General features: G+C 39.9%; 1 protein-coding gene across 4 annotated transcripts in view; it reads left to right on the forward strand.

Annotated features, from left to right (window-relative positions):
* Positions 1–287: 287 nt before the first annotated feature.
* Positions 288–19585, forward strand: part of ATP2C1 (ATPase secretory pathway Ca2+ transporting 1) — a 49218-nt gene continuing 29920 nt past the window's right edge. Inside the window, exons 1-5 of one of the 4 annotated variants that reach the window (XM_032181206.1) lie at positions 288–360; positions 706–861; positions 15802–15912; positions 16823–16939; positions 18260–18349. In XM_032181206.1, the coding sequence (XP_032037097.1) occupies positions 856–861; positions 15802–15912; positions 16823–16939; positions 18260–18349 (324 nt within the window). In that variant the 5' untranslated portion in view covers positions 288–360; positions 706–855. Of the gene's footprint in view, positions 361–553; positions 862–881; positions 941–15801; positions 15913–16822; positions 16940–18259; positions 18350–19585 lie in introns of those variants that run through there. The other 3 variants (XM_032181208.1, XM_032181209.1, XM_032181210.1) reach the window with 3 other exon arrangements.

A 19585-nucleotide genomic window follows, 5' to 3' on the forward strand; every position in this document is an offset into this window, starting at 1 on the left:
GTGAAGGCAGGGGAACGAGGAGTGTCTAAAAACGTGTCACAGTAATTAATGTTTCACATTTCCCCGCCGCTCTCCTCACAACCCCTTCAGCGCCGCTCCCCGCGGCGGCTCGGGGCGGGCAGCGGCCGTTGGGGCGCCTCAGCGGCTCCCTCCCCACAGCCTCGGGGCCACCCCCGGCCCTTCCGCCTGCGCGCTCCGCCCCGTCCGCTGCCTCCATCCCTCCCTCCCCTTCCCTCCCATTCCCTCCTCCTCCTCCTCCTCCTTCTTCCCTCCCTTCCTCCCTCCTTCCTCCGTCCCTGCCCCGCCGCCCGCGGAAGTGAGCGGAGCGGGGATGCGGCCGCGCCGCCCCCGGCCCCGGAGGTGAGCGGTGAGGCGAGGCTGGGAAGCTGCTGCTGCTGCCGCCACCACCACCAACAACGCTGCCGCCACCGCCCGCTCCTTCCCCGCTCGCCCACCACCGCGGAGCCGCTCCCCGGCCCTCCCCGGGGATTTTTTGGGGGCTATTTTTAGCCTCCCCCGGCTCCCTGAGCCTCTGTGTGTGTGTGTGTGGGCACGGGGGGAGCGGCCTCGGCGGCGGCTGCGCCCTGCGCTGGGGCGGCTCAGCGCGGCCTCGGGGCTGGCAGGGCCTTACCTTAGTGGCTTTTATTTTATTTTTTTTTTTATTTTTTATTTTTTTCCTTCCTTTAGCGCTGGTTTCTCTTGCAGATGTTGCTGCAGGTGGGGGCAGAGGGAGCAGTGTGATTGCCTGGGATCTTGGGGCATCTCTCTCTTCACCTTTCAGCTCCCCCGCCGGTGCTGGTGTCGCTAAAGACTTTAGTTAACTCTCTCGCCTCCCCGTTACGATTTCGATGGAAAATGAAGGTAAAGGTCTCACCAGAGTCACTGACTTCATTGGAGCTAAGAGGAATTTTGCATGCAATTTGGTGACAACTCCTGACCGGTGCGTGTGCATGCTTTCCCGTCCCAGGGGTTCGCAGGGTTTGCTCTGTGGCAGGGATTTTGTTCCGGGTTTCACCCCTGAAAAAGCTCTCGTGTGTCTCTATTTGCACTGCTGCTCCTCCAGCTGATTGCCAGGCAGGTTTTATTCCCCCTTGAAAAACGTTCAGAGCATCTGTGGAGCGATTTAGCGAACACTCCCTCTCAGCTATATAGGATGTCAGTTGCTTGGCGTCTGCTGAGGCTGTGATTTCCCTGGAATTAATCTTTCACGGCCAAATTGAGAAGCATTAATTGTATCTGGTGTTGAAATATTCTTGTGCATGATCTGTGTTTTTAAAAAAGCACTTAACCTTGCCCTCTTCACCGTTTTTTTAATTAAAAAGTAGCTCTGAAGTTTGAAGCTCTACTGTTTCAAAGATCTGGTATTAAATTGTAATAATCTCCATGCAGTGCAAGAAGTTTATTTATTTTTACTAAGCTGCTCTAATATGCTTTCTCTTCATTGTCTAGTTTGCAAATGATGTAGTCCAGGAAGTTATTTCTTTTTTTCCTTATTGGGTTTCAGGATATGCTCTGGGAACCTTGAAAGCCAATTTGCATTAGTGACTGTGAACATGACAATTTCCCTTTTTAGTTGACTGGGGGTGTTGAAAATTTCTCTAATTTGTATATATGTGTGTGTGTGTGTATATATATATATATATATACACATATACTTATATATATATATATAAAATAGATGTAAGAAATGTAATCTGCCTCTCCCAATCTATGTCATTGTTATCCTTTGAATATATGTGTGTTTTTTTTTTTTTTTTTTTTTTTTTTGTTTGTTTTTTTTTTTTTAAGTGGCTGCTATATTTCCTTTGCTATAGGTTGATGTGAACGTCAGGAACTCCTTTTTCCCCCATCCCCCCTGTTCTGAGAAGGGAGGTGCTTTTTAATAGCTTGTCTTGGTGGCCTGGGTTGCACTAGTGGGGTAGACTAATTAAATTGGCTTCTCTGGTTGGATGTTGTTCTGTTTTGAAATACGTTGTCTTCCGTGACTAAGAAGTTGTGGTTATTGTGAAATCCAACCTATGTTGGAAGCTACATAGGTTGTTACAATCTGGAATTTCAGAAGTTTCTTTTATTTAAAGAAATTAGATTTTTTTTTTTTTTATTAACTCTCTTGATCATGTCTTCTAAGCAAATACTTGAAATAAAGAGCAGGGAACTAGTCTGATAGAAGTTTTGAAGTGTGTGTATGTGGAGGTGGGGACATCTCTATCAGATTGATCTCTGTTTTGGGAGCTTAGTTAGCTGGCAGAAGTAGTGTCAGTGCCTTTTTATTTCAGTCACCGCATTGTAAATAAAAGATTTTTGAATGAGGAGCACTTGGTGGAGAAAGCAAAGCAGATGTAATGCCATTAAATAGAAAGACACTTAGGGTAAAAGTATGTCTGATGTTTGTGTGCCAAACCCTAAAGAGCAGGAAGACTTTTAATGCCTTTTAGTTCTATTACCAAAGAAATATGATATCATTGATGTAGTTTATAATCAAGTTACATATGGTAGAGTCTGGCCCATTCTAATTCTTCTGAATACTCGTAGCACAAAGATGTCATTTCTTGTTTTTCTTTTGGAATAAATATTTTATATTTAAAAATGCGTGTATTTGTTTGACAGAAGCAACATAAAAAATGGCTGTATCTAGGAGAAAAGTACTTTAAAAGATGATCTGACATGTATTTCAAAGGCAGAAATAAATGCTATGGTTTATTGAAAGTTTTCAAAATGGTGCAGTTTCCTGGGGGTGGGAAGAAATCAGTACGAATAAAAGGATTGGGTTTATTCCCTTAACATTTGGGTGGCTTCCTCTCCACTCTTTCCCCTCACTTCCACTGTCTCACAGTTGGGTTTCCAGACAGGCATATATATTTACGACTGTCTACTGTCTGTATTAGTCCTCTTAGTATTTTCTAGCCTATTTTTTTCTACCCATTTGACATTTTGAGCCAGCCATCAGATTTCATTTGGATTTTTTTTTCAGCACTCTTGAGAGAATCTTTAATGTATTTTCTCCAGGAGGTAGTTTGAACTGTAGAAGAAAGATTGCAGTAAGACAACATTTGCTGTCTGTTTATTTTTTTTCCAAGTTTGTGTTTGAAAGGTCTCTTTAGTTTAGATATTGAGCAAGGAATGGTGGATTTCTTTCTTTTCCTCTATTTGGAGCAACATTCAAGGTTAGGAAGTGATAATGTGTTTTTGGAAAACTGATGTTTTTGTCTCTTAATTCAGTTTTCATAAACCATGTACTATGTTTGTTCTAAGCTATCTAATGCTTTGTCCCAAGACTTTGTGGTTTCTGTATCTTGTATTGGGAGGAGTTAGTTAATTAAACTTCCTCCCAGATTCATGTATCTCACAGTAATTGGGAAGTGAGAGAATTTCCCGTCATAAGAAGGTTTTTGCTTTATTCAGTAAAACTGTGACTTAAAGGAGTGTTGTTTGTATTGGAAAGATAGAATTTTGTGACTTCTTTTGATAAGTGGAGCTTTTTTTTTTTTTTTTTTTTTTTTTGATTGTGGGCAGTCGAGAGAACTTGCAGATGTTTAGAGAAAATAAACGTGAGCGCAAAGTAGGCATTATGAATTTTTGGATCTCCCCATTGACATGCTTTGTCTGTTTTAAGTAATTTTCTATGATTGTAGTCAGACTTCTTTCTTTTATCACTATTTTTCAGATTGTGGCAGGTTCTTTGTCCCAGTGAGGATTGTCTTGTAGAAGACTGTGCTTTAGTAAAAAAAAGCAACAAAGGATACAGGTTATGTTACATCAACTCTGAGCCCTTTTGCTCTCAGGTCAGGCTGTGGTTACAAATACAAATTGTTAAATAAGAGCACTGTTTGTTACCAAGGCCTTCTGCAGCATTTGTTTTCAGATCACTGTGTGCCTAGCAGAAGAGGTCAGGATAGCACTTTCCCACCTGTAGATTTTCCCAAAGTCATGTAGAACATTGGCACACCAACTCAGACCAGGCTCACTGTAAGTAATAAAACCATCGCGATTCCAAAATCATTGTTTCGAGCCCTAGTTAATTTCAGCTGATCTTCACAGACTGTTAATTTCAACCTATAGTCTCTCAGTGGTAGTTTCAAGATAGCTTTAATAACTGGATGAATCCTGAGATAAGTCAATGCATTTCTTTTCTCTGAAAAAGGTGCTTTAGTTTGTCGCATCGTGCTGAGATGACAAATACGTCGTTTCTGTTTTTATTGTGTGCTTGAAGTGCAGTTGGTGTTCCTAATTAATTTCATGTGTATTCCTTAAATAAGGAAAATAAGCTTTGTTGGAAGGTGAACAGATTTAAGATCAGTGAATGGTTTTTAGGGGCAGCTAGGTGGTAGCATCCTGGACTAGCTCACCATGGGCTAGGCACTTGTAAGGACTGGTGACAGGGTGGAGTATGCGCATGTGCAACTGAGGAGAAAGGGGACAGAGTGTCTGTAGCAGCAGTGACTTGAAAACTATTTACGTTGTTCCAGAGGGGCATCGTTAATTATTCTTGAAAGTGATATCCAAAATAGTGAGAATGAAATTTCTGATGGAAAGCATTAGAAATTCTGAAATGGACGTGGTGTTATCACAGCAGTTCACATGTCTTTTGATATGTAGATGATTTCTTAACTGAAAGGTGAGACAAGAATTTTGATGTTCATTGATTGCTGTTTGGTTACCATCTGTGCCTTGCCGTGCAAAAATTAGAATCCAATACTTTACATTTATGTTGCCATAAGAGTGACATCTCTTCTGCTTGACTTGGAGCATAAAGTGAGAGAAGAGGTTTTTGCCTTTCTTTTTTTAAACCATGGTGTTTGGATCTTCACTGAAGACCAATCCTCGTTGATAATTTCACATTTGTTATGAGTTGTTTTAGTTATAGCCCTGCTAAATTAACACAGCACTTGTTTTGCATTAGAAATATAGATTTTCCTTTTCAATTGCTCAGTCAGTGTCACCTCTGAGTGCTGTGTAGTTGGCTGATGGTTCGTTACATAGTTTATAATCTTTTCCTTCCTGTATTTTTTTTTCCATACAGATAAACCAGAAGTACTAATCTATAGTAGTGTAGAAATGGTTTAACATGGGATCTGCTTGAGTTCGGATGCCGCAGGACGTATGTTTAGTTATTTTGTTTGCTTTCGAGCTCCTTTACGTGGGGCGTCTATGGTATAATCTCTTAGTGAGTCATAAAAACAGTAGCGTAGGGAAAATGCAGACAGTTCTCAGAGTACCTAACTTAACGACAGAGGAGCAAGCATTTCCACTTGCTATTTTTTGGTGAACAGTCTGACAAGTGAGTGGTTATCTTGGGATGCAGGACTGCATGATACGGTCTCGTAACTGCTGAGAGAAGATTCTGCTCACAGCTGTGCTCCTGCAGCATGTGCTGTGCTGGCTGTCGTGGTTGTTGGGCTTGCCTGGCTTGCTAACTTGGCAGAAGGCTTGCCCAGTCCTTCTTTTCCCCTAGCCCCATGCTGGACAGCTTTCTGCTGAAATAGGAAGTCGAACGGCCTTGTGGAAGGTCCAGTTACTGTCAGGAATGGTCAGCATGTGAACCTCCATGAGGGACAAAGGAGTGAGACCTCCATCCACCTTTTGGCAGACCAGTGGATCGGCTCAGTCCTTCCCATGGTCATAGCTCTGGTGTGTAAGCCTGAGCCATGCTGACATTAGCACTGCCCACTGTTTAAAAAATGGGGCACGTACTGCAATGCACTTGGAAAGGGATGATGGTGATTTTAGAAGGGGGGAAAAAAAAGTAATACACTCATCAGTTTAATATAAATATAACTAATGTTCATCCATAGACTGCAGTGGGATTTTGGAAGATTGGAATAAGTCAAAGATAAGTAGATTTGTTTTTTTTTTCGAGACCTGCTTTTGAGTTGGTGAAAAAGTTCAGGTCATAACTTATTGACACCAGGTGGTAATGTTGACATATGCACTGTGGTTTGTAGCAGCTAGAAGGAAGGATGAAGGTGCAGTGCAGAGAAGAGAAGGAAAATAGAATATAATAGTCAAGGTATAAATTCGGGACAAGCATCTGTTTCTAGTTACTTGTTTTGCAAACACTCTAAGTAATTAGGAGGGATAAGATGGATAATGGGTTAGCAGATGCAGGCTACAGAATCTGCTTTATAAAGGCTTTTAAAATATTTTTAAGCCATAAATTTTCTGCAGAACTTTTTTCCCGCATACATAATTCACCAGAAAGAACTTGGTGAATATAACGTTGCTGTTTTCTTGATGCTAATTATAAGAAACCTTATTATCACAAGTAGAGTAATTATGCAGTGAGTTATGTGTGCATTTTAAAAGGCATTGACACCAGCTTGGTCCTGAGAACTCTTTCAAACAATGAGCTTAGGATTATGTTTTGGCTTCTTTATTACAATTCTGTTTTGTCACATTATGAAGTAACTGCATAGCTGCCAGGGAGATAATCAACAATTAGGTCCTGAAGTTTCATTCATTATTTTAAACAAATCTAAGCTATAAATGCAGAGAAAACATTTTGAGTTTTTGTTTAATTAAAATTATATGGCAACTACATCCCCACATATCATGGGTATGTTGGTAGTATCTCATGGGGTGCTAAAATCCTTTATTAGTTGTTGTCGAAGTGCCATCCTTCATTTTGGGAAGCTCAGCATTTCAGTGCTAGGAGATAGAAGCAGGATATTGGAGAGGAGCCACACGATCTTATTTCTAAGCTTAAATTTTCTCTTCTAGGAAGTTAGCAACTCTGGCAAGATTAATGGCTGGTATTTCTACCCAAAGTCTTTTGGCCTTGAATTTCTAAAATGCCTCGTGCGAATCGGGATTGAAGCAGAGGCATATGCTGTTTGGAGTCAAGTGAGATACGGCCATCTGTGCTCTCCTGCTTGGGTGATGAGTTTCTGAACTGACCAAGTGCCATTATACATAAACTTTGCTTTCATCAAGGCACAAGTGTTGTTTTGATGCATTGCAGAGAATCCTTGGGAGACTGTAGTCTTTGTTCTTCTGATTAATAAGTAATGAAAAACATATTAAACGTTCAAGCAGATCCTTCCAGTGTGCAAAGAGGTTTTCAGACGGGAAGAATTCAAGTTAAGGGTTTTGACCAAATACACGAGTAGTCAATGCAATCTTGGTAATTCTGATGGCAGCTCGATGATTTGAGCAACCAGACTTTACATTCATTGTAGCACATCCAGAGTATACAGAAATGTTCCAAATGGTAAATCTCTTACAGTGATCGAATTCACAGTTTGAATATTTGGCATTCCTTAAAGATTCAAATGCACTAAAGGAAAAGTAAGGTGGTTTGGACAGAGCTGCTGTTGGGGCTTCAGTCTGAATGTTTCATGCCACTGCTCACAAATGAATCAACAGCATTGCAGTCAGGTTAAGGTGCTGGTACTTTTGTGAAATATTTTCTCTAGCTAGAGAGCAGGCAGTTGTCATTCACAAGGCTTGCAAGATAACCACACGGAGCATATACTACAATTACAGAAAATTGCTGAGCTTTCTGAGCTGTTGTGCCGATATCCTCAGTCAAACTAAATGCCCTACTTTCCCTTCTGTATTTAAATAAAAGAAGACATTGTGAAACATCCTGAGAATAAAATGCACTTGAGGATGGGAAGATGTATTTCTTGGGGAAGTGCTTTTTTAGAAGGTATTTTTAGTACTTAAATGTTTCTTCGAAATTTTTAGTGGTTTTGGTACTTAAAAATAGTTCTTGAGCTTTTATAGACTTCTGTAGAGTTAATCAGTTGGATATTAAATGGGCCATCTTAGTATTCATTATATTGCCTGAAGCAGATGGGGTAAGGGATAGAGAGGTCTTAAACATTTTACAGCTTTTAAAATTAGGCAGACCTTGATTTAGTGTTGGTATTCACTTTTCTGTTGCTTAGTTGGTCCGAATTAGAGGCGTCGTGTACCAAGAAGTATGGTTCTCCTGTTATAGCTGGGTCTTGGCTTCAGCGACAGTCCTAAGCACCATTGAAATTGCATTCAACTACAGCACAGGCTTTGTCAGGCTCCTGGGGCTGCCTAGCAGGTTGTTCTCTCAATTTGGGTATTTATATTTCTTTGGTTAATGTGTGGTCTCGGTGCCAGGTCAAATATTGCCCTCTATCTGTGAAATCATATGAAATAACACACAATAGCAAGGGGCTTGAAACCACGTGGTCTCCCAGGACAGAAATCTGCTCTGCAAGAACTCGTTAATGTAAATTAGTGTCTTGCTTTCCTTCTGGCCTTTTTAGAGACAGAACTTTTCTGTGTGCACTTCCTTTGATGTGGGGACTCCTGGTAAAATGTCTAAACTAAATACTGTTGAATAGGAGCAATTTTTTTCAGAGTGTTGGAATACAAGGCTGCTGCAACTGTTTCCCCAGAAGTGAAAAATTGTCACACTTTCAGAAAAGATTCAGCTCAAATGAATATAGTACACAGCAACTTCAAAGCCTTCAAAAAATATTTCCTATCCTGAGCAAACAGTGCCTGGTGGAAAACAAGTGGCTCATTAGTCTGCAGACTTCAACCTTTTGGAGGTGAGAAGGGAAAGCTTTTTGCAGGGGTGAGTGAAATACATGTTTTGCCAATTGGTCGTGATTATTTGTGTGCTGAAGGAGCACTGCAATGCACTAGTTGCTCTTCGAAAGCAGCACTATTTCCAGTAGAGGTATTTGAGCCCAATACTCTGACCAGGTTCTTTTAGATTTTCCATGTGTGGGTGGTGTCTTTTTTTGTATTAAATGTACGAAATTGAAGGTATTTGAGGTTACGTAGGATTTTTGTTTTAGCAGTGATACAAAATATACTGAAAACACAGCACAAATTTAAGTTGCAGTTAGGAAAGCTCTGCAGGAGGATCTGGATAGGCTGCACCGATGGGCTGAGGTCAACTGCATGAAGTTCAACAAGGCCAAGTGCCGGGTCCTGCACCTGGGGCGCAATAACCCCAAGCAGAGCTACAGGCTGGGAGAGGAATGGTTGGAGAGCTGCCAGGCAGAGAAGGACCTGGGAGTGATGGTGGATAGTCGGCTGAATATGAGCCAGCAGTGTGCTCAGGTGGCCAAGAAGGCCAACGGCATCCTGGCTTGTATCAGGAACAGTGTGGCCAGCAGGGCTAGGGAGGTGATCGTCCCCCTGTACTCGGCTCTGGTGAGGCCGCACCTCGAGTACTGTGTTCAGTTTTGGGCCCCTCGCTACAAGAAGGACATCGAGGTGCTTGAGCGGGTGCAGAGAAGGGCGACGAAGCTGGTGAGGGGCCTGGAGAACAAGTCCTACGAGGAGCGGCTGAGGGAGCTGGGCTTGTTCAGCCTGGAGAAGAGGAGGCTCAGGGGCGACCTTATCGCTCTCTATGGGTACCTCAAGGGAGGCTGTAGCGAGGTGGGGGTTGGTCTGTTCTCCCACGTGCCTGGTGACAGGACGAGGGGGAATGGGCTTAAGTTGAGCCAGGGGAGTTTTAGGTTAGATGTTAGGAAGAACTTCTTCACTGAAAGGGTTGTGAGGCACTGGAACAGGCTGCCCAGGGAAGTGGTGGAGTCACCATCCCTGGAAGTCTTCAAAAGACGTTTAGATGTAGAGCTTAGGGATATGGTTTAGTGGAGGGCTGTTAGCGTTAGGTTGGAGGTTGGACTCGAAGACCTTGAAGTCTCTTCCAACCTAGAAAATTCTGTGATTCTGTGATTCCTTTCTGGGTGGTATGTTTTTCCTTAAAGACATGTTTCACAGCCAGGAGTTTTTGCCTAGCAGGAATTGTTTCCAAAGTCTCTGTCCACGCACATGGGAACTCATGCCTCTGTGCTCCTTGATAGCTAGTTGTTCTCTAGCCCTGTGAGCTTTCAGGGGGCCAGACTGCAAAAGAGGTGAGCACTTGTTATTTTATTACATGATCATGGGCACAGATGAACACAAAGCTGCTTCTGTTCCTGATGGTCAGTTCCACCAGGTGATTTAGACCCTGAATTCTGCTCTTTGTCACAGTACCGATCTACTTGTCATCGTCATCCTCTGCACCTGGCTCTGAATTGTACTCAACTGGCAAACATGCTTACCCGAATCTGAGCTTTCCAAACTTTTGGGGTTATATCACTTACAATTTGATCATATAGAATATTCAGGAAAATGGGTTCAATGAAACACTTTCTTATTATATTGTTAAACATCTACTATTTTTTTTTTCAGTGGGGGGGGGGAAAGGTAAATCAAAAATAGAAGCTGATTAATGATGCACAGTGGGCAGGGAGGAACAGTGTACACTGAAGTGCTGACTCTTTCTGCATCCCAATAAGAACAGCACAAACATTTGACATAATAACCCAGAAGAGGTGATACTGTGGTGTAAAATCATATGTCCTTTCTGATGCTGGAGCCCTGAGGTGATGTGGTTTTGGATGGCCCTTTGGTCAGGGCACGGCACACTGCAGAACTTGTCAGCTCTCAGGTCATTAGTACTCGTATGGGGTTTCGCTTGCAATACAAATGCAGCTAACAGCATTCAGGCCTGGAATGTGAATTGAGCTTTGGAGAGTGTGTTGGACAACATGCTGTAATGCCCTTATTTTGGCAATACAGCTGCAGTTCCTGATCAGGTGCACGTAATGTTTCAAGTGGAAAAGACAACACTGATGGGATAGATGCAGGCTGAGTGAATGAGCTGTTCAGATGGGTAGGAAGACTCAGAAGGAGGTGATAGGCATGGTTCACAGGCAAATACTGGAAGGAGTGTTGAGCCAGTGCTTCCAGTCATCTTTTTCCATTTCCAGTTGCACTGCGTGGTTCCCAGGAACTGGTTGTCTCAACCTGCCATTTGCCACAGAGACTTCTCATGGGGTATCCTAAACTGTCCTTTCCAAGAGAAGAGTCCCCAAATCCAGATGTATTCTTTTCTCTTGTGTTTCTGACAGAAGTTTTCAAAGAAACAATCATCATTTCTTTTTAATTACTGTAGCTGTTTTCTTTGTTTTATAAACATCTTAGTTTTGTTTTTCTTTCATTTTCTCGGTTCTGAATAGTTTCGCTTTTATATCTCCTTTGCATTTCGTATTTGTAGGTCAATTAAGTAACTGTGTGTAACATTTGAAGGACTTTGTATTAGCTAATTAGCTAAAGTGTTTTGGTCACAAGATTATCTCAAAATAGATTTTGTTGTGAGAGTGCTCTACAAATTTTTTTAGATTGCTCGCAGTTAATGTAGGTCCTGCCGTTTACATTCCCTGAGCATCTAGAGCTAAAATTTCCCTTTTACCTTTTTTTTAAAAAAGTGTCTTGTTGTCAGTGAGCCCTGCTGATGGATAATGGACTGTTCCTGCTAAGCTGCTCCACTGAGTGATGGAGGTAGGATGTTGGCACTTGACAATAAGTGGATATAGAAAGAAGGTAGGCAGAATCGTGGTAGCGTCTGAGGAGGAAGAATTTCTTTGTGCTACTGTTAACTGGTCAGACAAATTACAGGTTTCCCTTTGGAGCAAACAGGAAGGAACTCTGAATTTCCAGTAATGTAAACCTTCCAGATTAACTTGCGTTAGTTTTGATAAACATGCTTTAGTCACAGTTCTGTGGTCACAAGATTGATGTGTGTTTCTTGCCATAGAAATGGTGGTGTGTATGTTGGAAGTGCTCCAGGAAAAGTCCCTCCTGTGGCAGCTGCCACTTTTTTTTTTTTTTTTTTTTTTTACTAGCTAGTATTCTGCTTCTTTGTTCCCTAGTAGGTTTAGCTGTGAATGGGGAAGGGAAAGCTGTAATCATTGCTCCAAAAACTTCAGTTATATTCTATCTCACTGGTATAAAAGAATAGGCCAGTGTCATTTTTTAGCCCCATTATCCATATGAAAACTTTGCCTGCAATGGCAAAAAGTTCTGAAGTGTTTTAAGATACCAACTGCTGGATGTTTGAACACGAATTACATCATAGGATGGGAAGAGATCTTACTGTATGTGGTGGACTGACCCCTGTAATATAGAAGGCTGTGGTTTTTAGGGTAAGCTGCTGTTGGATGTGCTAACAGGTGTTGCAGAAGCACAGGCATTCAGCCTGCAGGTCTGGGCACCAGTGCAAAGGATTATTGAGTACTTGCTGACACTGCTAAATAAGAAAGCTTTCTTTTCAAGTAAAGGCAAAAATACGTGTTTGAATATGGTTATTATGTCCCAGCAGATGGCAAGTGCTTTTTCCAACTTTTTTTTTTGACTTAAATCTGTCAATGTAACCCACTCCATTGAAGGGAACAGTGATTGGTTTCTTATTGGCTAAGTAATTGAATTTAATTGGTGGCAAAGTGTTGGATATATCGTTATTTTCTGAACTGTAAGTGTAGTTTAATCTACCCAGAGATTGTAGAGTTTTTTGAGAAGTGAGATGAGGGATCCATCCAGAATTGTCTTATCATAAGTAATTTTGCCCTAGAGAAAAGAGCTGGCTATAAAAAGACTCTGAGCCTTTGTTTTGCTAATCCTTTACCAAATTTTCTCTGTAGATTTTTTTTTTCATGTCCTAAAGGTTCTACAATGTTCTCCCTAGGAGTGGGAGATGTTTTGAATGCAACGCACATTTAAAATCAGAGGCTTTTTGAGCCTGTCACAAAAATGTTGTAAAAATAGGCTTTGTTAGCACAATTCTAATGTGCTGATGAAGGTTTATTTGGATGAAACCTCTTTATTTTAACATTTGTGTTTAAGGATACTTAACTCTTTAAGATATCTTTAAAGAGCTTGTTACTAGACATTCTGCCATCCCAATTGATTCCCTAATATTAGGGACATGATGAGGTGTGTCCCTTTTTTGGAGCTGGTGTTTGAGTCTACCAGCCACAATACTTGCTATAGGGCAAAAAAAAAAATCTCAGCACTAAAATTTGTAATGGCTGTTAGTTCATTTCTGCCTAGTCTTACTGGGAAAGCGTGGTTGCTCAGTGTTTTTGTTGAGTGATCTTCGACAAAAGTGTGTGTTTGTGGATTTGTTTTGAAATAGCATTTAGGCTTAATTGTTTCCAGCCCTAAATTCTGGCGTTCAGTAACTAGATACTACGTTCATAGCATTACATTCAACAAAAATCAAAAGCTAGCACTTAGGAGAGGAAACTGTAAAGAAAAGAACATGAGTTCTTCAGTAGTGTTGTATCAAAGAGGGGAGATCGTGGCAAAATTCTTGGTAAATGTTTGGTTTAAGGAAGTGTGTGAGCCAAGAAAACTGAAACAGCAGGAAGGTTAAAATCCAAAGGAAATTGACTGTAAACTTCAAAGTATGAAAAGTCACAATTTCCAATGGCAATTTCCTGAGAATTGAATTGTTTAAACTTTAATGTTGGTTCATGTGCAGAGGCTTAGCAGCCTTAACTGTGTGTGTTCTTAATAGCAGAATAGGGGAGTTTGTCTGTATTTGTAGCCCCCAGATAGGCACGATACATACTGAAGGTTCTGCAAAGCAGATTTGAATGCACGTATTTCTTTCTAGGACTCTCGTGAGCATAAAGTGCTTCATGGACACTGCTCAAAGCAGTGTCACACCTAATCAAAGGCTGCATGTCTGCATGGAAGACTGAGTGGCTGTGATGTTGCATCTCTTCCCGTGATGAAGTTTTAGTTAGTGAGCTGAACATGTATATGCCAAAGAGTGCGTTTGTGTGTGTGTGTGTGTATATATATATATATTTATTTATTTATTTATTTTTTAAGGCTGAGAGTTGTAATGCCCCTATTCTTCTGAACTGAAACCCCTTTTTTTCCTGCTGCAGTTATGGCCAGCTTATGTTGCTCTAATGTGGTTCTGCTTTGAAGAGGGATCTGAGAAGCCTTAGGCTGCAGGGCAAATATTTGCTACTCCGGTGCAGAGTAGTGAAACCTTGCTGGTGCAAGGATTTGGTACCATTTGTTGGGTTTCTTGTTTTTGGAAAGCATTGAATTTTGGTGTCTTTATGACTCATATAGAGACCCCTTGTTAGGAATAGAATTATACTCCTGATTTTTTTTTCTGATGTTAAAAGCAATTAGTGAGGTTCTTTTAAAGTACTATAAATACATGTTAAGTGTTGGAAAAGAAAAAGCATGATATTTTGAGCCATGTCTGAAACATTTTTGCAAATATATATATATATATATATTACGCAATATAATAATGTGTGTCACCATCATTTTTAATGAAGACCTACATCAGTGTATATACATAAGATACATAAGATTTCAGTAAGTACCTACTACCGAAGGATATTTTGGACAGATTTTGTAACACTAAAAGTTGGGCTGCAGGCTTTCCAGTTGTGGTTTTTGCTTAAATGCATCCTAGAAAGGATAGCAACGAAAAGAGCAAACCAAAACTCTTTCAGCAGAATGAGGTATTGCAGTTGAGGTGTGACAGAGCATAGCTGAGCTTTGCTTCTTGGTCCCTTGCTGATGCCCTCCCAGCTGCACAATCCTGCTGGCTTCAAGCTGCACAAGGCTGGGTCAAGTCCAAGGGATTCCCTCAATTTTGAAGCCACTGAACAGGTCTTTAGTCTGCCATGCCCTCCTCCCAAGAGCTCAAACACACACTGCACATTGCCCTGAGTTTCACCTTAGTCTCTAGACTTGCTTCCTTAGCACTACAGTGGAGCAAGTGTCATGGTTGACTGTTCCACTAGGAACTACGTGGTGAGCAGAGAGTTTCCAAGGATTTCTCTTTCAAGAGAAAGCACGTGTGTGCCTACTGTGGTGCTTTCACCTTCATTCATTGTTCCCTTGGGCCTCTGCGTTGAAGCCTTTGTGTAATCTTATTTAGGTAAGCAGCTGGAAGAACAAAAATTGAGTTAATCTCAGCTATCATATTTGAGTACAAGACAAAACGGTGTGTAGTATAGAAAATGAAGATTGTCATGGATTTTTTATGGTATAAAAATGCTGTAATCTTGTAACACATTATCATCCTGGAGTATTTTTTTTTTTTATTATATTTTGTCTCAGCATCCACCGAGGAATTCCAAAACCTTTATTGTCTTGTATAAAAGCATAAAACCGCCAATTCAAATTCTGTGGGAGTGTAATGGGAGAACTATTTCAGTGGTGTGCACGTTTGTATCTTAGGTGTTTTCCAGTAAACAGGGGGAAAGGGTGGGGTAGATGACAAAATGTAAATCATGAATTGTGGGTGCAGTGAGATGGAGTGATGGTAAAGGAGACAAGGGGTGATGAAAGAGTGTCTAGTATTTAGCATCTAATACTTAATAAGCAAGCGTTCTGAAACTTCAGTTTCATTGAATGTCAGCGCAGGCTGTCAGTGTTGCTAAGGCACTACTCTGCACTTCACAAAAATTTTCATTTCTGAAAAATTACAGGAAATCATTGCTTCTTATAACATTGACTTGAAGTTCTTGTACTATAGTCAAATTCTGTGACTTCGCTGGCGTCTGTGCTCTTGTGGTTTTCCTAGTATTGTTTTTCCTTTCTTTCTCTACAAGGAAACACAAATAGGCTTGCTTAGAGTAACTTCATTAGGAAGTAGAAAGTAAGGGCAGGAAGTGAAATTTATTTTGGAGTGAGTACTTCCTGATCAGGTGTGGAGCTAAAGGATTACCACTATATGTAACTGTAAGGGTATTTGCCATTGCTTAACACATCATTACAGAAATAGTCCCCTCAATTGCACGTCCAGTGTTTTTGCTTCATAGTTGCAGATATGATACTGCGTGGAAAAGAAGCTGAATCTGTAGATTTTATTTTTTTAAGTGCAAATGGTTATTGAAATCTATCTTTTAATGGCATTAATACTGCATCGATCTGGTATATGTTGTTTGAAATGAAATGTTAGTGCTCCCTATCCCTTCAAACTTTGGTTTTGTTTCATAGGTTGCACGTCTTCAACAAATCCCTGACGGTGACAATGAGACAATGATTCCTGTACTGTCCTCAAAAAAAGCAAGTGAATTGCCAGTCGATGAAGTTGCAAGCATTTTGCAAGTAAGTAATTTTGCATCGCTTTAGACTGTGTTGATGTTACCAAATGATGTTTGATATCTCATAAGAACAGATCTTGTTACTAAGAGTCCATGCATTATCAGGCTGTTTGGTATTAACTACCATCTACTTTTAAAAGCACGTCAATTATTAAATTGTTTCTTGAAATGCTCTAATCTGCAGTGTTTCTGAGAAAATTGTTAATTTGGGGTGGTATGATTCAGCTAGAAAATCTTTAGATTTCTGTATGCTTTGGAGATTGTTTTTTGTTAATAAAACTCTCCTTGAGTTTCAGAATTGAGTTCTTCCTGTAAAACTCTCCTGTTTTTCATAGCTATCGCTTCCATTTCTCGAAGGAATTCATAATGTCTTTAATATATTTTGGCAGCCTCCGTTTTAAGAGGAGGAACAGGATTGAGAAAGCTACCCATAGACAGATATATGAGCCATTGAATTTGGGTTAACTTTCTCGATAGATGATCTATTTTCATTTTCTGCATGCTTGACTGCTTGAGGAGTACATCATGATAAACGTTGGTCACTGATAACTCAAAAATTTGAAGCTATGGCTGTCATTTAGCTGGGTAACTGAACTCCTAACATAATTCTCAGCAGTCTGAACTGTTTGGATTGCTAAAGAGTTTTCTGCAGGGAAGATTAGCAATCAGAGATGTGAAACAGCATCTGCTTCCGTAATTCTGTGATTTTTTTTTGTTGAATCCGTTAACTACTGCCAAATTTTATTTTAAAACAGTTAGCATTTATTGTTGTACAAACACCAGTACCAAGCTTGTATTTCTGATGGCCAAATTTTTATAATCTAAGACATTGTATTTTGGTGTTGGAATTTATTTTGAAGTCTTATCTTAACAGTGTAATCGCTGACTGTGTTATTTTTTGTATATTTCAATAGGCTAATCTTCAGAATGGCTTAAAAAACTGTGAAGTGTGTCATAGACGGGCATTCCATGGATGGAATGAATTTGATATTAGTGAAGATGAACCACTGTGGAAAAAATACATTTCCCAGGTTAAGATTTTTGTCTTTTCTGCTTTTAGGTTTTAATAGTCTGTCAGTAATTTTGCTGTCTTAGCTTTTGTGTACATGAAAGTACTCTGATAAAAGCGGGTAAGCTGAAGTAGAGTAAGAAGTTCTTCTGTAACTTGTATCTAACTTACCTATTGAAAAAAACTTTCATGTAGGTACGTCAGTGTTTAGGTTATATGGTTTGTTTGTGAATGATTTCATAGCTAGCAGAAGGCTACCATCTGTAATATCTCAAGGACTGGGGAGGTAGAATAAACTTCCTTATAAGCAAAGACTTAGGCATGAATCACACTCAAGTCAGACACAAATGCTTATGATTGGTAAATATTTAAATGGAATATGAAGTGTCAATAATTTGATGGGCAAAAGAAATTTAAGAAAGCAAAAATATTGCCTTTGAAGTGAGGGTGGGCATGGGGTCCACCTTGAAATCTGATGGTAAGCAGAATCCGCAAAAGTCACGTGTAAATTTCTTCCTCTCAGCTCGATCTACTACGAATATTTGGAAATGCCCCTGCTTTGCCACTCTTTTGCCTCCATCCCTTCTCCCTGGCAAAGACACTTAAAGCAACTTTTCACACAGAAGATTTTCCTAATCAATTTGTTAAACATTTTGGTTAGTATTTCCTGCAGCCTGTCTAAGCAGCAGTACAGTTAAGTTCTAAAGTAAACCCTGAAGTAATGGGTGGTTAATTCTAGAGAAACTGTTTTACTTGGAAGTGGCTGCAAAGATAATTCCATTCTCTGCTGATAGTAGGAGTGGGAACATCATTACATACTAGCTGTCCTCTGGCATTAATACTTCATTTTCCCATCCATCTATAATGTCAGTTAGATGCATCAGAAGACTTCTAAGGAATATCATCCAAGCCTGTTTTAGGTAGGATTTATTAAGATACGGATTTGCTTTGAATGTGCTCATCATATGTACTCTTAGTGTCCTTTACTTTTATTGTAAGATTCACTTTTTTGTAAGATTTCTCAAAAAGGGGACAGCAAGTATCTGTCATGTAGAAGAAAGATCCTTTTTTTCTGTCTTGAAAATGTGAATCAGGGAATGTAAGAAATGGTTTCCTACTGTTATGTACTGAATATGGTCCATTCAAAGCCTTTGATACTAGAAAGAATAATTCAAGTAAATTCTGAACCATAGAGAGTCAAATTCTGTTTGTGCTGGCAGATTGCAAAAAAAAAAAAAAAAAAAAATTAAAGTATGTTTTAAAAATGGATGTTCTTTGGGGGGTAGGCAAAAAAGTCATTCTGTGTGGTGTATTACTGAATTCCTGTTCTGTTTCATTTCAGTTTAAAAATCCCCTTATTATGCTTCTCCTGGCATCTGCGGTCATCAGTGTTTTAATGCATCAGTTTGATGATGCTGTCAGTATCACCGTGGTAAGGAACTAAAATTTTATCTACTGAGACAATACTTCAGAATGGATGACCACATTTGCTTTCAACGTCACATCAATGCTAATGTGGGATGGTATCACTTGATTGTGATTAATGAAGCTAATTTATATGCTATCATTAAATCTGCTGTTAAGTTTGTGAGGGGATTTTGTTTTTCTTGACTGATAATAGTACGTATCAAAATATCAGCTTAATAGTTACCTGCCTACATCTTACATCTTTGCTGTTTTGTTGATTAGAACATCTGTGTCTAGGAGTTTGTTCTGAGGAACAATTTTTGGTGCCTTCTATCTAATGTTTTAATCTCAAATTATGCTTTAATTTCAAGGTGAAACCAACAGAGGTCTTCTGATAATTTACTTGAAAAATGTGATCTTCTAAAACATGTAAAAGAAATCTAATCTGAACTCTCTAGAAACAGCAGAAAGAAGATAGAAGCTGAAATAAGGAATTGTCATAGAAGTTTGCAATTAAATAGGGTGTTAAACTAATGAGTGACTGTAGTGCTGCTAAGCATTTGTCAGGGCAAATGACACTGAGGAGAAATTTGTATTCCCTTTCTACTTTTTGGGGTGAAAAGTAGAAATTGGGATTTCTGTATGATCAGAGGTAGTTTGTAGCTGTGGTGGTATTTTGGTTTGTTTGTTTTTGTCTTAGCTGACCTCCACGCTCCATATTGTGAGGAATTGTGTTTCTGTAATTAATTCAAGATAAACAGAGGTTTGCTCCTGACCCCTCTTTTTCTGCAGACACAGTAGAACACATGGTTCCTCTAAGAAACATTATGCAATTTGAATTTGAGTGTAGTGTTAGTTGTACTCATAGTAGTATAGTCTGTTGTGCTCATATGTTGGATGTAGGAAAATTATTCTATCATTAAATGTATTTAACTGTTGTGGCCAAAAGTCAGAATATTTTTGCCCTTTGGTAGTGCCCTTAAATCTATTTCCCTGTACCCTTCAGCAAGGCAGTGTAAGGGAGCAGTAATTTCTGTAGTCTGTGCTCCAATCTGAGAAGGAATCTTCAACAGCCTCATGAATGTTAGCAGAGGCGTCTTGAAATACGGAGAGTAAGTGCAGTTCAGTTAAAATTCATTAATTGTTTATTTCATTTAGCTTACAGCTGACCTACCATTTAGTCTTGTAGTTATCAAGGCTTGTATTTTCACTGAGTAAATATGTTTTGCTTCTTTCTCAGATGACAGTGCAACTTCTGTGT

This window comes from Aythya fuligula, chromosome 2, assembly GCF_009819795.1.
Source record: "Aythya fuligula isolate bAytFul2 chromosome 2, bAytFul2.pri, whole genome shotgun sequence".
In the NCBI taxonomy this organism is placed as follows: domain Eukaryota; kingdom Metazoa; phylum Chordata; class Aves; order Anseriformes; family Anatidae; genus Aythya; species Aythya fuligula.